The sequence below is a fragment of the Macaca nemestrina genome, chromosome 14 (assembly GCF_043159975.1).
Source record: "Macaca nemestrina isolate mMacNem1 chromosome 14, mMacNem.hap1, whole genome shotgun sequence".
NCBI classification, from domain to species: Eukaryota; Metazoa; Chordata; class Mammalia; order Primates; family Cercopithecidae; genus Macaca; species Macaca nemestrina.
The window spans coordinates 47,170,352-47,186,971 of record NC_092138.1 but is presented as its reverse complement, the minus strand read 5'-3'; the positions used below and the strand labels follow the sequence as shown (position 1 = coordinate 47,186,971).

General features: G+C 35.4%; 1 protein-coding gene across 3 annotated transcripts in view; it reads right to left on the bottom strand.

Annotated features, from left to right (window-relative positions):
* The window catches only part of LOC105489076 (centlein), a 514,234-nt gene that overhangs the window by 147,417 nt on the left and 350,197 nt on the right, over window positions 1-16,620 (bottom strand). For all 3 annotated transcript variants that reach the window (XM_071077831.1, XM_071077829.1, XM_071077830.1), the window contains exons 11-12: window positions 16,424-16,545; window positions 14,932-15,051 (exon numbers count right to left, since the gene is read on the bottom strand). In XM_071077831.1, the coding sequence (XP_070933932.1) occupies window positions 14,932-15,051; window positions 16,424-16,545 (242 nt within the window). The remainder of the gene's footprint in view (window positions 1-14,931; window positions 15,052-16,423; window positions 16,546-16,620) is intronic.

The window sequence follows — 16,620 nt, the reverse complement described above, 5'->3', positions numbered from 1 at the left end:
TTTTTGAGAAAGAATGAATTTGTAAATAGTATTGCCCCATAAAATAATCTATCTTCTTCCTTCCCTGGAAATAATCAGTATCTTAAATTTGGTGTTTTTCTTTCCGGTTCATGTTTTAATACTATATATGTATGTAGTATATAAATATATAGTATGTATGTATGTGTATAGTGTCTATGGAGTACATACACACGTGTATGTCTACATATGTGTGTAGTTATGTGTCACTATATTTTTACGAATGTGTATGTCTACATATACATCTACAAAAATATATAGTGTCATTTGTGATTTCTAAAAATTATAGTGTCACTTTGTGATTTCTAAGTTTAGATCTAGTTTATACATGTTAAATGCAGTAGAGTATCACATTATATTAATATATCATGATGTATTTGTATGAATCGCTGAGACATTTAGATTGCTTCTAATTGTTCACTATTACCAAGCTGCTGCAGTGAACATCCTTATTCATGTATCCTGTCTCACTACCTTTAAAAACATCATAAGAATATCTTTAAGAGTAAAATTTTTCTCTCAAGGGTTTTCATATTCCCTAGATAAAATTACAAATATTGGAAAATATATTACCAAATTTAAAACCTTTTTATACCTGAAGATAACTTCACCTATAACATTCCCACATTTGATTATATATAATATCATTCTTTTCTTCAGAACAGTTTCTTAAGAAGCAACTAATCTACACTGAAAATAAACTATTCTAAAGCCTGAAGTACTTTCCAGACTAAGCAAACCCTTTGTATGAGTTTCCTGTCATTCAAAATAAATTTTATTATTTAGTCATTAGCATTCAATTCAGATGTTCAAACCCAACAATGTTAAGGTTATTTACCCTAAAGAAAAAAATACTGTAAAATAGAATGAGTTCGTGTGACAGAATTGACTTACGGAAGATAACTTCGCTATCTTTTCACAAAAAAATCAAATGATTATAACGCTCAAGGTTTTCCTATATAATTCTTTAAGAAAATTTTCAAATACTATATATATATATGTATATAGTGCCCAAAATATATGGAAACAAATTATAGTAGTAAATAAATTTAGAACAATATATGTATGTCCTCAAAAAATAAATATCATATGTATATGGACTCATGTCTGAAAATAACCTAAGGGATAAACATTGAAAGTTAATCTCAAGAGTTATAAAATAAAATTCCAAAATATACTTGCCATTTACTCAAGTGCCTATGGAGGATGCAAAGAATCCTGTTGACTTTGTAGCAAAATACAAATTATAATACAAATAAAAAATATAAAAACTAGAACATAGAAAAAACCCAAACATCCATCAATGGCTGAATAAACAAAATGTGGTATATACATAAAATGGAATATTATTCAGCCTTAAAAAGTAAGGAACTTCTGGCACATGGTTCAACAAAGATAAATCTTGAAGAAATAGTAAATGAAATAATTCACATACAAAAAAGACAAATATTATATGATTCCACTTATAAGAAGCACCTAGAATAGGCAAATCCATAGAGACAGAAAGCAAAAATAGACAGGGGCTGTGGGAAGTAGGAAATGAGAAACAAATATATATATACACACACACACACACACACACACTCAAAATACGCACTCCCCTACAGTGTAAGCTAATTATACAGCAAACAAATGTGTAAATCATTTCTATATTTTAGATATATGGGGAGGGCAGGAAAGAGGGGAAAAAGTGGAAAGAATAAGGGGAAAACAAAAATGGAAAGGCACAGAAGAGCTTTATCTTCATATTAATCACAATTTTGAAATACATATCTGTATGCTTATTGATTACTATTTGCATTCTCCAATAAGTTGAAGCTCTATGAGGCCAGGAGCCATGTGTGTTCTGTTAAATACTTTACTTCCAGTGCCCAGCATATTTATTGAAGTAACAAAGGAAAACAAAAGCAGCACAAAAGGTCACACAGATTCAGTTACATGTAACTAATATTATAAAACTCCATAGTTTAAAAGCATTTTCCACATATATTATTTACTTAGCTCTAATGGTTTACCTGGTCCCAAGCCCTAGTACTTTTAGAGCATCAAGAGTCACTGCTCAAAGCCTATCTATAAGTCATGTTGCATCAGACTCTGAAGCATTCAAGACATAGAAAAGAGGAATACAATTGACCATAGGCTTCAGGGCTCTAACTTAGCAAAGAATTAGGTTTTAGGTTAATCTTATTCTGAAACTTTTCACACTCTCACCTACAGATAATTAACAGATGAGTTTACGTCTTCTGAGCTACAATCTTAGTGTATGAGTTTCTTGTGCCTAATTATCAATCACAAAGTAACTAACATTCAAAACCTTTTGCCACATTGCCTTGAAGTTTATTGTATTTCTTTAAAACAGACCCGATAAGAAAACCTTACACAACTTTTCATTAAACTATTATATCTGACCTTAACATTCTGATTTGCTCTTGACTTATGATACGCAATGCTCTTTCCTGTTGGACTGATTTCTTAAGCACAGATACATTCAAGTTCTTATCTTATTAATCAGTCTCATTAATTATTGCACATAATCATACAGCCTGTTTTCTAAACCTACAGAAATTATTATTTGGGATAACTGAATATCAACCTGTAAAAAATGAAACTGGACCCCCTACTTCACACCACATATAAAAAATTAACTCAAAGTAGATGAAAGACCTAAATATAAGAGTTAAAACTATTAAACAACTACAAAATATGAAGATAAATCTTTGACTATGGGATTTTGTTACGGATTCTGAGATTATGACACCAAAAGCATAAGCTACAACAAGAATAAACAAACTGAACTTCATTAAAATGAAAAAAATTCATGCATCAAAGGATACTATCAAGAAAGTGGAAATACAGCCTACGGAATGGGAGGAAACTCTTGCAAATGTCTAACATCCAGAATATGTAAAGAACTATGACCGGGCACGGTGGCTCATACCTGTAATCCCAGCAGTTTGGGAGGCCGAGGCAGGTGGATTACTTGAAGTCAGGAGTTCAGGACCAGTCTGTGTTGGCAACATGGTGAAACCCCGTCTCTACTAAAACCACAAAAATTAACCAGGCATGGTGGCACATGCCTGTAATCCCAGCTACTCAGGAAGCTGAGGCAGGATAATTGCTTGAAACCAGAAGGCAGAGGTTGCAGTGAGCCAAGATCACACCACTGCACTTCAACCTGGGCAACAGAGCAAGACCCCGTTTCAATTAAAAAAAAAAAAAAACAAAACTATCACAACTCAATGAAAAAAGATAAACAACACAGTTTTCAAAATAGGTAAAGGACACAAACAGACATTTCTCCAAAGATGATAAACAAATGGCCAAAGAAACACATGCAAAGATGGTCAGCATCATTACTCATTAAGAAAATGCAAATCAAAACCCACAATGTTGGCCATAATAATAAAAAAACAAAAACAGACCATAACAAGTGTTGGTGAGGATGTGGGGAAATTAGAACCCCCATAGACTGCAAACAGCATAAAACTGTGTAGCCACTGTAAAAAAAAAAAAAAAAAAAAGTTTGGCAGTTCCTTAAAAATTAAACATAAAGCAGGGCACTGTTGCTCATGCCCATAATCCCAGTACTCTGGGAGGCTGACATGAGAGGATCGCTTGAGGCCAGGAGTTCAAGACTAGCCTAGGCAACAAAGTGAGACCCTGACTCTACAAAAAACAGAAAAATAAAAAACAAACATAGATTAGCATCTGGCCCAGCAATTACACTCATAGGTTTATATCCAAAAGAATTAAAAACAGGTATTCAAACAATCCCTTGTATACAAATGTTCATAGCAGCACTATTCAAAGTAGCCAAATGTGGAAGGAACCCAAATGTCCACCAAGGGATTAATGGAGAAAAAAATTGTGGTATACATATACAAAGGGATATTATTCAGCCATAAAAAAGTAAGAACTTCTGACACAGGCTCCAATGTGGATGAATCTTGAAAACATTATGCTAAGTGAAAGAAGTCAGACACAAAAGTCACAAATTGTATGAGTCTATTCATATGAAATATTCAAAATAGGTAAATCCATAGAAACAGAAAGCAGATTAGCGGTTGCCAGCAATTGGAAGAAGGGACAAATGGGGAGACAGAGACTGACTGGTTAATGGGCATGGGGTCTCCTTCAGTGGTGATGAAAATGCTTTTGAATTAAAGTTCACTGCTAAACAATATTGTGAATGCACTAAATGCCACCGAACTGTATGCTTTAAAATACAACTAATGTGATATTTATATATTGTTAATGGTTACCTGAAAATACATTTGTTTTCAAAATATGTCATCACTGGCAGATATTTTTTGCTAAGCATTTTATTTCCATCTCAGAAAAATGAAGTTCCTAAAATCTTCGTTTCTACATACCAAAAAAAAAAAGAAAATTATATTCTAGCTTGAGAAGACTGGGAGTCTTGCTTTGCAGAGGAAAAAAAATGGCTGAACTTTCCTAGGATAATATTTTGATTTTAGCTACTTAAGCAATTATTATTGATTTTATAGGATATTCTTTAAAACTATGGCCAACACACATTTAATATTTAACCCCAAAGAGAAGAAGTACTCCAATCTGAGTTATGCCACTGATCTGTAGCTAACATTTTATCATTAAGAAAAAATGACCGAAAGATCATTGAAATAAAGAAGATGTATCTACTTATAATATATGGGGGTAAAATTTCCTACTTCTATAAAATAAAATGGAAGTTTTTGGATTATGAATTCAAAACCCCTTTACTACTGACTCCAGCTCAACTGCCTTCATTGACAAACTTACCAGAATTCTCAGTATCAACTAGGAAAACATTAGTAATTCTGTGCAAATATTTTGTATTCTCATACTTATTTTTAGATATGAAACAAAAGGGAAAGCAGAAATTGTAAAAAAAAAAAAAAAAAAAAAAAGGGAGGGGCTGATATTCAGGTGTGTTATATAATGAACTCAGATTTGTTTAAAGAGCAATGGAAAGATACTAGAAGTTTTTAAACAGATGAGAGACATTCTCAGAATTATAGTTTAAAAGGTCAATCTGCAGCACCGTTGAAAATAGATATGAAGAGATAAGAGTGGATGCAGATGTTTATGAGTTTATTCTAGTTGACTAGGGAAGAAATGGTGGTGGTATGAATAAGGGCTTAACAGTGAGGATGGAAAGAAATAAGATACATACTAAGGATGTTTATGATGTGAAATATTAAGGCTTAGTATGGACTTCAGTGAGGGGAGGTCAGAAAAAAAATAATAAATAAACTTATAGCACCCTAAGTTTCTGGTTTGAGGAAACTGATAGATTATAATACCATTTATTAAGATTTAGAATAATGGACGGGAATAAATTTGGAGATCATGAATTTGGTTTCAAACATGTTGAATCTCAGTGAGACATCCAAAGGGAGATGTTGTGTAGACATTTGGACATACTTAGTTGCAGTTCAGAAAGAGGGGTCTATACTAGATACACAGGTCTGAAAGTCAATCGGCAAGAAATTACTAAAATCACGGGATGATAGATGAGATTGTCATAGGCAAATATGCAAATGAAGTACAGAGAATGCTTATGACAAAGTTTAAAAATACTGCAACAGTAAACAGCTGATTTCAGGGGAAAAGGTAACAGTGGAGAATGTGAATAGGTGGCCAGAGGTACAGAGATAAAACCAGAAGAGACAGTGCCAGAGTGTTGAAGAAAAAATTTGTTTAAAAGAGAGTGTGACCAGCTTTTTCATATACTGGCGAGAATTTGAACAAGTATCCTTTAGTTACCTCCTGGTTATTTAACAATTTGCCTAGATTTTTTCTGTCCTTGCTATAATTATCCTTAAATCATAGTCTAAAATATTGATTGCTATGGACTTAATCAGGTCCCCTCAAAATCCGTATGTGACACATGTGTTATATATGACATATGTCAGTTATAACTGTGTTCATACATCAGATTTGAACTCAGTTGAAACTCTAACCCCTAATGTGGTGACAGTTGGAGATGGGGACTTTGAGTAGCAATCAGGGATAGAAAGGGGTCCTCATGATGGTTTGAGCGGCTTTTTAAGACGAGAAATCTGAAATGTGATAATACACTGAGAAGGCAGCCATCTACAAGCCAGGAAGAGAGCCCTCATCAGGAACCTAATCCACTGGCACCATGATCTTGAATTTCTCAGCCTCCAAAGCTATGAGAAATACATGTCTGTTAAGCCACCCAGTCTACGGCATTTTGTTATATCAGAAAGATATTTGCTTTAGCTCTTTTTCCACTTGCAAGCAGAATACAGCTTTCCCTGCCTTGTGTCCTTAATATTCTATTATGGCTTTTAATCACACTTTTGCTTGTCTTCTCTATTATGTTATGAGGACCTGATAAAAGGGGTAACATATTATTTCTCTCTGTTTACCTGTGCCTAGAAAAGTACCCAGCTGAAGCATTTTACATAGGCTACAGATTACTATAGAAAAACCTATTACCAAAACCACTGTACATTTCTGATTTATTTAGCCAAGGACACAGAAAACACACAATGAATGTCAGCACACCCAGGATTCCTAGCAAGATTATGCAACTGTGGTTGCCAATGTGTAATGTATAATTTGCTGGATTAGAAAAGCTTAATTTTCTGCTGTACTTGAGCCCCTTATTACAGTTTTATATCACCATTCTGAAAGAATATACACAAATTTTTTTTACTAATACTTTCACTTGGGAGAATGGTAGCATATGTTGGACTCTGTTAGCTACTCCATCTGATTTAGCATTGGTAAGGCAACAACTTCAACTGAGTGAGAAAGCTGACTAAGACTGCTGGCATTTCTGAAAGCTTGCCTCTTACTATCTAGCTTCCAAAGAATGGTTTCACCTCACTAGCAAATGGCAGATACCCCTACTTAAATTAAGTCTTCCTAGAGCTTGAAACTATTAATCTTTACTATATGTTCAGCCCCTAGTTAGTGCCTGGCTCTGAATTATATTGTTTAAATACTGAATGAATGAATAAATGAACACATGAATGCTCATTAAATACTGAAGGAACCAGCCAATTTATCAGTTCACAGATTACTAAGTTCTTGGTCTTTTTATTGAAATATAGTTATGATATAATAAATATATCTTATAAATATAAATGAAATATTATAGGAACTATATTCCATGTAAGTTTTTTAACTTCTCAGATTCTCATGTAATAGCAGCAACTAATATTTCTAACCATACTCAATGGTAGAAACTCTATAATCTCAGTCAGTGGTAGCATTATATTTTTAACCGTATTTTGTAAATTGATGTACAGTTGCCATACAATGTTTTATAAAAGTCTTTAAAAGTTAACTTTTAAAATTGGATTTGGAAGTACTATTTAAATTTGGTTTAAAGGTAGTATTAATAGTATATCCTTTTTTTGTAGATTCTAACCTTACATTTAAAAGAAACATTACTACAGAAAAAGGGGTAAATCTTATTACTTAAATAGTTAAGACTGAGTATGAAACTAGATATTAATGAATTACTCAAGTAAGACTGCCTGGCCCATAGAAAACCAAGCTGAAACTTCTGTTTCCCAACAAGGAGTAGATGTATTTATCTCTATTCCTCCTGCTAATTAATTATAAAAACCCAGAAAATAATACAACAAACATGAGACTTTGAAAAGCAGGGAAAAGGATAGAATATGGAACTCAGGAGAAGAGGAACAACATTAGAGAAGTGACTCACAGTGGTGAGTTCCTTGAGTTTTCTTCTTTCCTCCTACATACCCAACCTAGTTCCCAGAGAAACTCACCTCCTAGAAGTGCCAATGAACATAAACAAAAAATGCTTCAAGGAAAGCCTACTCTCTCTAGCCAAAGGACCAGGAAAGGGGAGGACCAGTAAAACAAAAACCCTGCTCATCATGCCCACCCTACCCCAACCATAATCAACTGGGGGGAAAAACAAAACAAAAAGCACTCTGTCAATGAAAGCAGAGTGAGGGCCAGGCATGGTGGCTCACACCTGTAATCCCAGCACTTTGGGAGGCCAAGGCAGGTGGATCACTTGCGGTCAGAGCTCGAGACCAGTCTGGACAACATGGTGAAACCCTGTCTCTATGGAAAATACAAAAATTTGCTGGGCATGGTGGTGCACACCTACAATCCCAGCTACTCAGGAGGCTGAGGCAGGAGATTACTTGAACCCGGGAGGCGGAGGCTGCAGTGAGCCAAAATCACTCCACTGTAATCCAGCCTGGCTGACAGAGCAAGACTCCGTCGCAAAAACAAATAGAAAAAAAGAAAGCAGAGTGAGAAGCCTGTTCTTTCACCAACACTAAGCAGTAACCCCTTCATACTCTCTCAGTGCAATATCAGCAGAGGAAAAGTTAAGAGGTAAAAGGGAGGAGTAAGGCTCCCACCTTTTCCTAGTAGTATTGAGGTGACCTTTTCCCTCAGGCATGATATCATCAGAGGCCTGTTAAAATAAAAGATTTAAATAAGACCCAGAGTCTCAAAATATAACACAGATAATCACTGACTTACAATGCTTCTCCTTACGATTTTTCAACTTTATGATGGTGTAAAGCTTTCGCAATTTTAACGTACTTCAAATTTTGAATTCTGATCTTTCCCCAGGCTGGAGATAAGTGACATATGAGATACTCAGTACAATGGATTTTGGCAAGGCGCAGTGGCTCATGCCTGTAATCCCAGCACTTTGGGAGGTGGAGGCAGGCAGATCACTTGAGGTCAGGAGTTCAATGCCAGACTGGCCAACATGGTGAAACCCCATTTCTACTAAAACTACAAAAAATAGCCAGAAGTAGTGGCTAGCTCCTGTAGCCCCAGCTGCTCGGGAGGCTGAGGCAGGAGAATCCCTTGAACCCGGGAGGCAGAGGTTGCAGTGAGCCAAGATGGTACCACTGCACTGCAGTCTGAGTGACACAGCGAGACTCTGTCTCGAAAAATATATATAAATAAAATAAAATAAAATAAAATGGGTTTGTGTTAGATAATTTTGCCCAACTGTAAACTAATGTAAGTGTTCTGAGAATTTTAAGGTAGTCTAGGCTAAGCTATGATGTCTGATAGTTTACATGTATTCAATACATTTTCTTTTCTTTCTGTTTTTGAGACAGAGTCTTACTCTGTCGCCCAGACTCAGGTTGGAGTGCAATGGCATGATCTCAGTTCACTACAACCTCCACCTCCCGGGTTCAAGCGATTCTCCTGCCTCAGCCTCCTGAGTAGCTGAGATTACAGGCATGAGCCACCACGCCTGGCTAATCTTTGTATTTTTAGTACAGATGGGGGTTTCACCATGTTGTCCAGGCTGGTCTCGAACCCCTGACCTCAAGTGATCTGCCCGTCTAAGCCTCCCAAAGTACTGGGATTACAGGTGTGAGCCACTGTGCCCAGCAACATTTTTGACCTATGATATTTTCAACTTATGATGGATTTATCTGGACATAACCCAAGGTATGTTGAGAAACATCTGTAGTCCAAATGTCCAGGAGACAATTAAAAAATAATTCATCATACCAAGTACAAGAAAAATCTATAATCAAAGGATGAAATTATACTCAAAGGATGCCACCACCATGATATAACACATATGTCAGAACTACTTGACAACTTTAAGGCAGCCATAATTAAAATGCTCCAGTGAACCATTAAAGAACACTCTTAAAATAAATTAAATAGAAAATGTAAGCAAATAAAGAATTATATACAAAGAAGAACCCAATGGAAATTTTAGAACTAAAAATTACAATAGCCAAAATTAAAAACTTGCTGCATGAGCTCGTGAGAGAAGAGACAATCAGCAAACTTGAAGACACAATAGAAATTACCAAATCTGAATAACTGAGACAAAATTAGACTGAAAGGCTGAAAAATAAACTGAAGAGACTCTCTGTGACCTGTAGGACAATAATAAAAGATCTGGCATTCATGTCATTAGAATTGTCAAAGGAAAAGAAATGTAGGGTTTAAAAAGGATTTAAAGAAATAATGACAAAAATTTCCCAAATTTGACAAAAGTCACAAACCTAGGGATTCAGGAAACAGAAACCCAAATAGGATAAATCCAAACAAATCCATGCCAAGACATGTTATGACCAAACTTCTGAAGAGTAAAGAGAAAAGAAAAATGATTGAAAGCAAGTAAACAGAATGATGCATTACCAGTAGTGGAACAAAGACTCAATAGTGCATGCTGCATCAGAAACAACAGAGGCCAAAAGGAAGTAGCAATTTTTTCAAGTGCTGAAGAAAAACAATTGCTAAGTTATAATTCTATATACAGTGAAAATACCATTCAGTAGTGATATGGTTTAGCTGTGTCCCCACCCAAATCTCATCTTGAACTGTAATTCCCATAATCCCCATGTGCTCAGGGAGAGACCTAGTGGGAGGTGATTGGATCACGGGGGCAGTTCTCATGCTGTTCTCATGCTAATGTGTTCTCATGCTAGTGTGTTCTCATGTGTTCCCCATGATTGGATCATGGGGGCAGTTCTCATGCTGTTCTCATGCTAGTGAGAGCTCATGCTGGTATGTTCTCATGCTAGTGAGATCTGATGGTTTTATATGGGACTCTTCCCCCTTCACTTCTCACTCTTCTCTCTCCTGCTACCACATGAAGAAGGTCCTTGCTTCCCCTTCACCTTCCACCATGATTGTAAGTTTCCTGAGGCCTCCCCAGCCATGTGAAACTGTGAGTCAATTAAATCTCTTTCCTTTATAAATTATCCAGTCTTATGTATTTCTTTATACCGTGAAAACAGACTAATACAAACAATGAAGGAGAAATCAAGATATTTTAAAAGAAAACAGAGAATTTCCAGCCAGCCAACCTATTTTAATAATTCTAAAGGAAGTTCTTCAAACTGAAAGAAAATTATAAAAGAAGAAACTTGGACGATTAGCAATGAGGACAGTAGAAAGGATAAATAATACCTCTATTACATTTACCCATACATAAATTATTTATCTCTTATGGGTAAACATAAGAGACTACCCACGTTTTGTGGTTTAAAATTATGTTTGACAGTTGAAGCAAAACCTATCACGTCATGTGATGAGGTTCTCAATGTAATTAGAGAAAATATTTGAGATAACTATATTATAATGGGGAAGGGTAAAGGTATGTAAATGAAAACAGGGTTTCTAGATTCCACTTAAAGTAATAAAATGTTGACACCAGTAGACTGTAATAAGGTATGTATGTATAACATAATACCAAGAGCAAACACTAAAAAAAAAACTATTCAAAAAGATACAGTCAAAAACTCGATAGAAAAAATAAAATGAAATTCTAAAAAAAAAGCTTAAGTAACCCATATGAAGGAAGTAAATGGGAAACAAAGGAAACAACATAAATAATAACATGGCAGACTTACCTATAACTATCAATAATGCAAGATAAAATGTCAGCCTGCAAAATATCCATACACTAGGAATGTAAAATTTAAAAATGATATGGTTTGAAACTGGATTTCATAAAAAGTAAAAACTTTGCCATTCAAAAGACACAGGTAAGAGAATGAAAGGGCAATCTCCAGAATGCAATACAACTCCTGGGCACTTCCCTTAAAAAATAAAAAAGTTATGTTCACACAAAAACCTGTCTATAGCAGCTGTATTCATAATTGCAAAAGACTAGAAAAAACCAAAATGTTCTTCAATAGATGGATAAGGTGGTCCATCCATAAAATGGAATATCATTTACCAATAAAAAGAAACATATTAGATTAACCAACCTAAATGAATCTCAAACACGTTATGCAGAAAGAAACCAGTCTCAGAAAGTTACAGCCTGTATGATTCTATGCATATGACAGTCTGAAAAAAGCAAAGCTATAGGGAAGGAGAACAAATCAGGTATTAGTGGCCGTGGGAGGATTTGACTACAAAGGGGCAGGATATGGAAATTTTTTGAGATGATAGAACTATTTGGTATACTGATTGTGGTGGTAGTTACTCAAATTTATATATATGTTATAACTCGTAAAACTGCACATTAAACATTCAACATACTACATACAACGTTAAAACATTTCTGGCCTCAAAACAAACTTGAATGATTATAGCACTGATATTTAATGCCTGATTGTTTTATCATGACACTTTTTGACATTAGTTTTTAACATTTTTGACTTTTTTTTTTTTGAGACGGAGTCTCGCTCTGTCGCCCAGGCTGGAGTGCGGTGGCGCAATCTCGGCTCACTGCAAGCTCCGCCTCCTGGGTTCACGCCATTCTCCTGCCTCAGCCTCCAGAGTAGCTGGGACTACAGGTGCCCGCCACCAGGCCTGGCTAATTTTTTTTTGTATTTTTAGTAGAGACGGGGTTTCACCATGTTAGCCAGGATGGTCTCGATTTCCTGACCTTGTGATCTGCCTGTCTCGGCCTCCCAAAGTGCTGGTATTACAGGCGTGAGCCACCGCGCCCGGCCGACATTTATTTTTAACATCACATTTCATTAAGAATGTTTCATACTAAACATGCTTCCATGTAAGTTCCCTGAGAGTAGAAAGTCTGTCTGGTGCTCTCATTTCATTGACCTAGCCGACTGACTACCATACAGCACTCAAACACATTTGTTACCTGAATAAATGTTTCACAAAATAATGCAACCCTCCCCCAAAAAGCTTACATTAAAGTTTATTCAATTCTTTAGCATGCTTTTAAAAATTTTTTCATTACCTGTTACTAAAAAATAACTATTTCGGCCGGGCGCGGTGGCTCAAGCCTGTAATCCCAGCACTTTGGGAGGCCGAGACGGGCGGATCACGAGGTCAGGAGATCGAGACCATCCTGGCTAACACGGTGAAACCCCGTCTCTACTAAAAAAATACAAAAAACTAGCCGGGCGAGGTGGCGGGCGCCTGTAGTCCCAGCTACTCGGGAGGCTGAGGCAGGAGAATGGCGTAAACCCAGGAGGCGGAGCTTGCAATGAGCTGAGATCCGGCCACTGCACTCCAGCCCGGGCGACAGAGCGAGACTCCGTCTCAAAAAAAAAAAAAAAAAAAAAAAAAAAAAAAAAAACTATTTCACAAATTGCTATCAAATTAGTGAATATCAACATATTTCAGGGAAAAGGTCCATACTTTAATAATGACTTGGCATTTAATTCAAGGAGCTATTCGTAAAGTGCAAATATTGCTGAGTGAACAGATCAGGATTCTGACTTATCTAATTTTAAAAAGGCCTCATTACTTTTTCCTTTAGTTCTATTTCATTAACGAATAAAATAAACTCCAAATGAATCACTTATAGGTAATCCTTCCTAAATTTTCTTGAATAGTTAGATTAGGTCTCTCAACTAATTCACTTCATTCAAAATTACTTTCTTTTTTAGAGACAGGTCATTAAAGATCATCAGATAAAGCATTGATACATTTACAACATGGATGAACCTTGAAAACGTTATGCTAAGTGAAAGAAGGTAGTCTAGGACCACACATTACATGATACCATTTATAAGAAATGTCTAGAATAGGCAAATCTATAAACGCGGGAAGAAGATTAGTAGTTTCATAGGGCTGGGCAGGATGGATAGGAGGGTTGGGGAGTGACAACAAAGTCATGTGGGCTTTGGTGGGGAGAGTAGGGGGGTGATAAAACTGTTCTAAAATAGACGTGATAATGGATGGTACAGCTCTGAATATACCAGTGAATTGTATACTTTATATAAGTGAATTGTATGACTTGTGAGTTATATTTCAATAAAGCTACTGAAATTATTAGGAAATGCCTCTGGGACAAATCTATGAGTCTATAAAATAGTTTTTAAGATAAGAGACTTCATTATAGCATCGAATATTTAGAACTAATATACTACACTTTAAGAGGTAAATGGGAGTATACAACATTTAAATCTCATACGGTCTGGTCATTTCCTCAAAAGTTTATCATTACATAGAAAAGGCTGTAAACAAAAGTTATACATGTTATCATATAGTATACAAAATAAGCTCCTCATTTACACCTAAGAAAATTCAGTGACATTTAATTACATTATGTCATAATGAGGCTAAATTCTAGCAACCTAAAAGACATCTAGGCTTTAAAAAGCTGTATGCCTGACTGTCAGAAATTAACTCTAAATGAAGAAATAGTTAAGTAGCAAAAGAGGTTAATTATATTGGTCTAACTCCTTTTAGTCTTAAAAATAAATAAATAAATGTTCTTTATTTGCCAGGCTGAATATAATAGCCTGTGAATTATAAGATCAAGCAACCAACTGTATGTTTTCTAAAACATGAATATCCTTCATCAAGTTTTATACTTAGGGCAGCTAAAAGACCTATGTGGAAAAATCAGCAGTAAGCCCAAAGGACAGGCAGTGCACAGCAAGAAAGAAGGCAATTCCCTCGTGTCTTTTGCAGGTCACTACCAAGGACCATGTTAGCAGATCCACACCAGACCCTTAACAGGCAGTTCTGCTGCTACCAGTAATTAGCTTGGACAGCTCCAGCTCCAAGAGTAGCAGCAAGGCTACACCATAATGAGCTCAGCTGGGATTAGCAGGACAGGGCAGGGAACCAAGAGAGCTCAGGCATTCTGCATTGCGTATGTATCTGGGAGATCAAACAAGGATGGCTGGGTAGGTTATCCCCTCTCCACCTCATTCCAAAAATGAAGCATGGCAGTGTCTAAAATACAGGCTAATGAAGAGCGACACCTCCAACAGATGAGAGCCACACTAATTAACACAATCCCTAGATCATATTATACAGTTTCTGTTAGAGCTAGCAACTGTGCAACTTGTTATTGCATAATACATATATATTTTTTAAAGCTAGTCTTTTTTTCTTTACTTTTATTGGCAAAAATCAGATTATTTCAAATTGTATAAAGTGTTTCTTTAATGGCCTTTAAGCCACAAAAAAATTTCTCCCAAATATTTTATCTAAGTCCATATTGTTAAAAATGAAACTCACTTTTGAATCATCAGCTCCTGATTTTCCCTTTTGAAATATGCCAGTTCATTCCACACAGCATCACAATCTTCTTGTCGAAGTTTTTGGGGATCTGCTCTCTTTATTTTCCCGATTTCAGTCCTATTTTCAAAACAAAGTTGCTTTTTTCATTAACATGTCTGAAGTGCAATAAAAATTATTTTATACATTCCTTAAAATTTAAAAATATCTATTGACCAAATTTCTAACTCGAGTTCACCATTTATTGATTGAATTTCCTAAAACCTAAGCATGTAGAAATCAAAACCCTCTATCATAATTTTTTTGAAGCTGAACTGCTAGTATGGAAAGCAAACTTTTAAGCAGACACATGATATTCTAAGGTCTATTGCTCCCATTCAGTCTAGTAGTAATAAAAATAGACACTGTAGAATTTTAATGGTCCCCTCGCACACAAAATTCTACCTGCAACCAACTCATCTGCAATTTGCTGCTAACCAAGATGAATGTGGTATAGTGCCCTTATCTTTTTTTAAAAAAAAACCTATTACCAGTGAATACGTCAGAAAGTAGATTTCACTCTTCTAATGATTAGTTAAAAGTCAGGTGAACAGAGGATAAAACTAGGACAAACTGCTTTATCACTGCTTTACTGGCAAGGATATGAAACACTTCCACTCATCAAAGAAAAAAATTAGATGTGACAATTATCTACAAGTGATGCCAAATGCCCTTTACTTTTCATTTTCTGAACATAAAACAAATTCTTCATTTTTATTTTGTAAAAGTGCTGTACTGGCCAATTTAGAAACACTATTTCTCTACAGAACAGACCAATGTGTATCATCAACATTGCCCTAAAGGATCCATCTCAAAAGATGAGAGGGTAGTAGATTTTCTGTACTCATTCAGTCCTTTGCCCTCTGTTGATACTGTTAACAGGGGAGCCACTTACAACTAACCAAGATCTGAACACCTGTTCAGAGCAACTGAACTGAGACCACCAATTCATTCAGATAAGCTGGAGAACAAACTGATGGATAGTAAAGATCTTCAAATTGCATACTAGGTTGAAGTAGTTTTAAGATAGTTAACTATATATGTGAATTTCACATTTCTCTAGTCTTTCCATTAAAATTTAAACACTTTTGGAGTTACAAACATTTTAACACCAGTATTTTATTTATTTGAAAGCAATTTTTTCAGTTACATGGATATTAACCATTTTTGCTTTAAATCACATACTTTTAAGTTATTCCACTGATATTAAAAATGTGTACAATAATTCATAATCATTGGCTGCTAATGATATCTGCAAATGAGGAAAATTTGTAGTTATTACCAACACATTCCTGTTTTAACTTGTTATATTTTCCATTTAAAAATTCACAATAAAGATTTGACTACCAAATAATTTCTTTAAAACCAAACAAAAGCCATTAAGACACCTATATAATGCTACTCCATTCCATTTAATATTTAGGGATATGCCTTTATGAGCTATGTAACTCACATGCCACTGCCTTCTTCCCACTGTTTTAATTGCTCTTTTACTGCTCTGTAGTTGGTCTGTAACATCTGTAGCCTTTCCTTGCGTTTTTCATGGGCATCTCTTAGCTCATCATTTTCTTGGCTCTGTAGAACACAAAAAGAGCAAGTATAATAGGTTTGAAGAAAGTATTAATATAATGTTTCAAATAAAAGGTTACC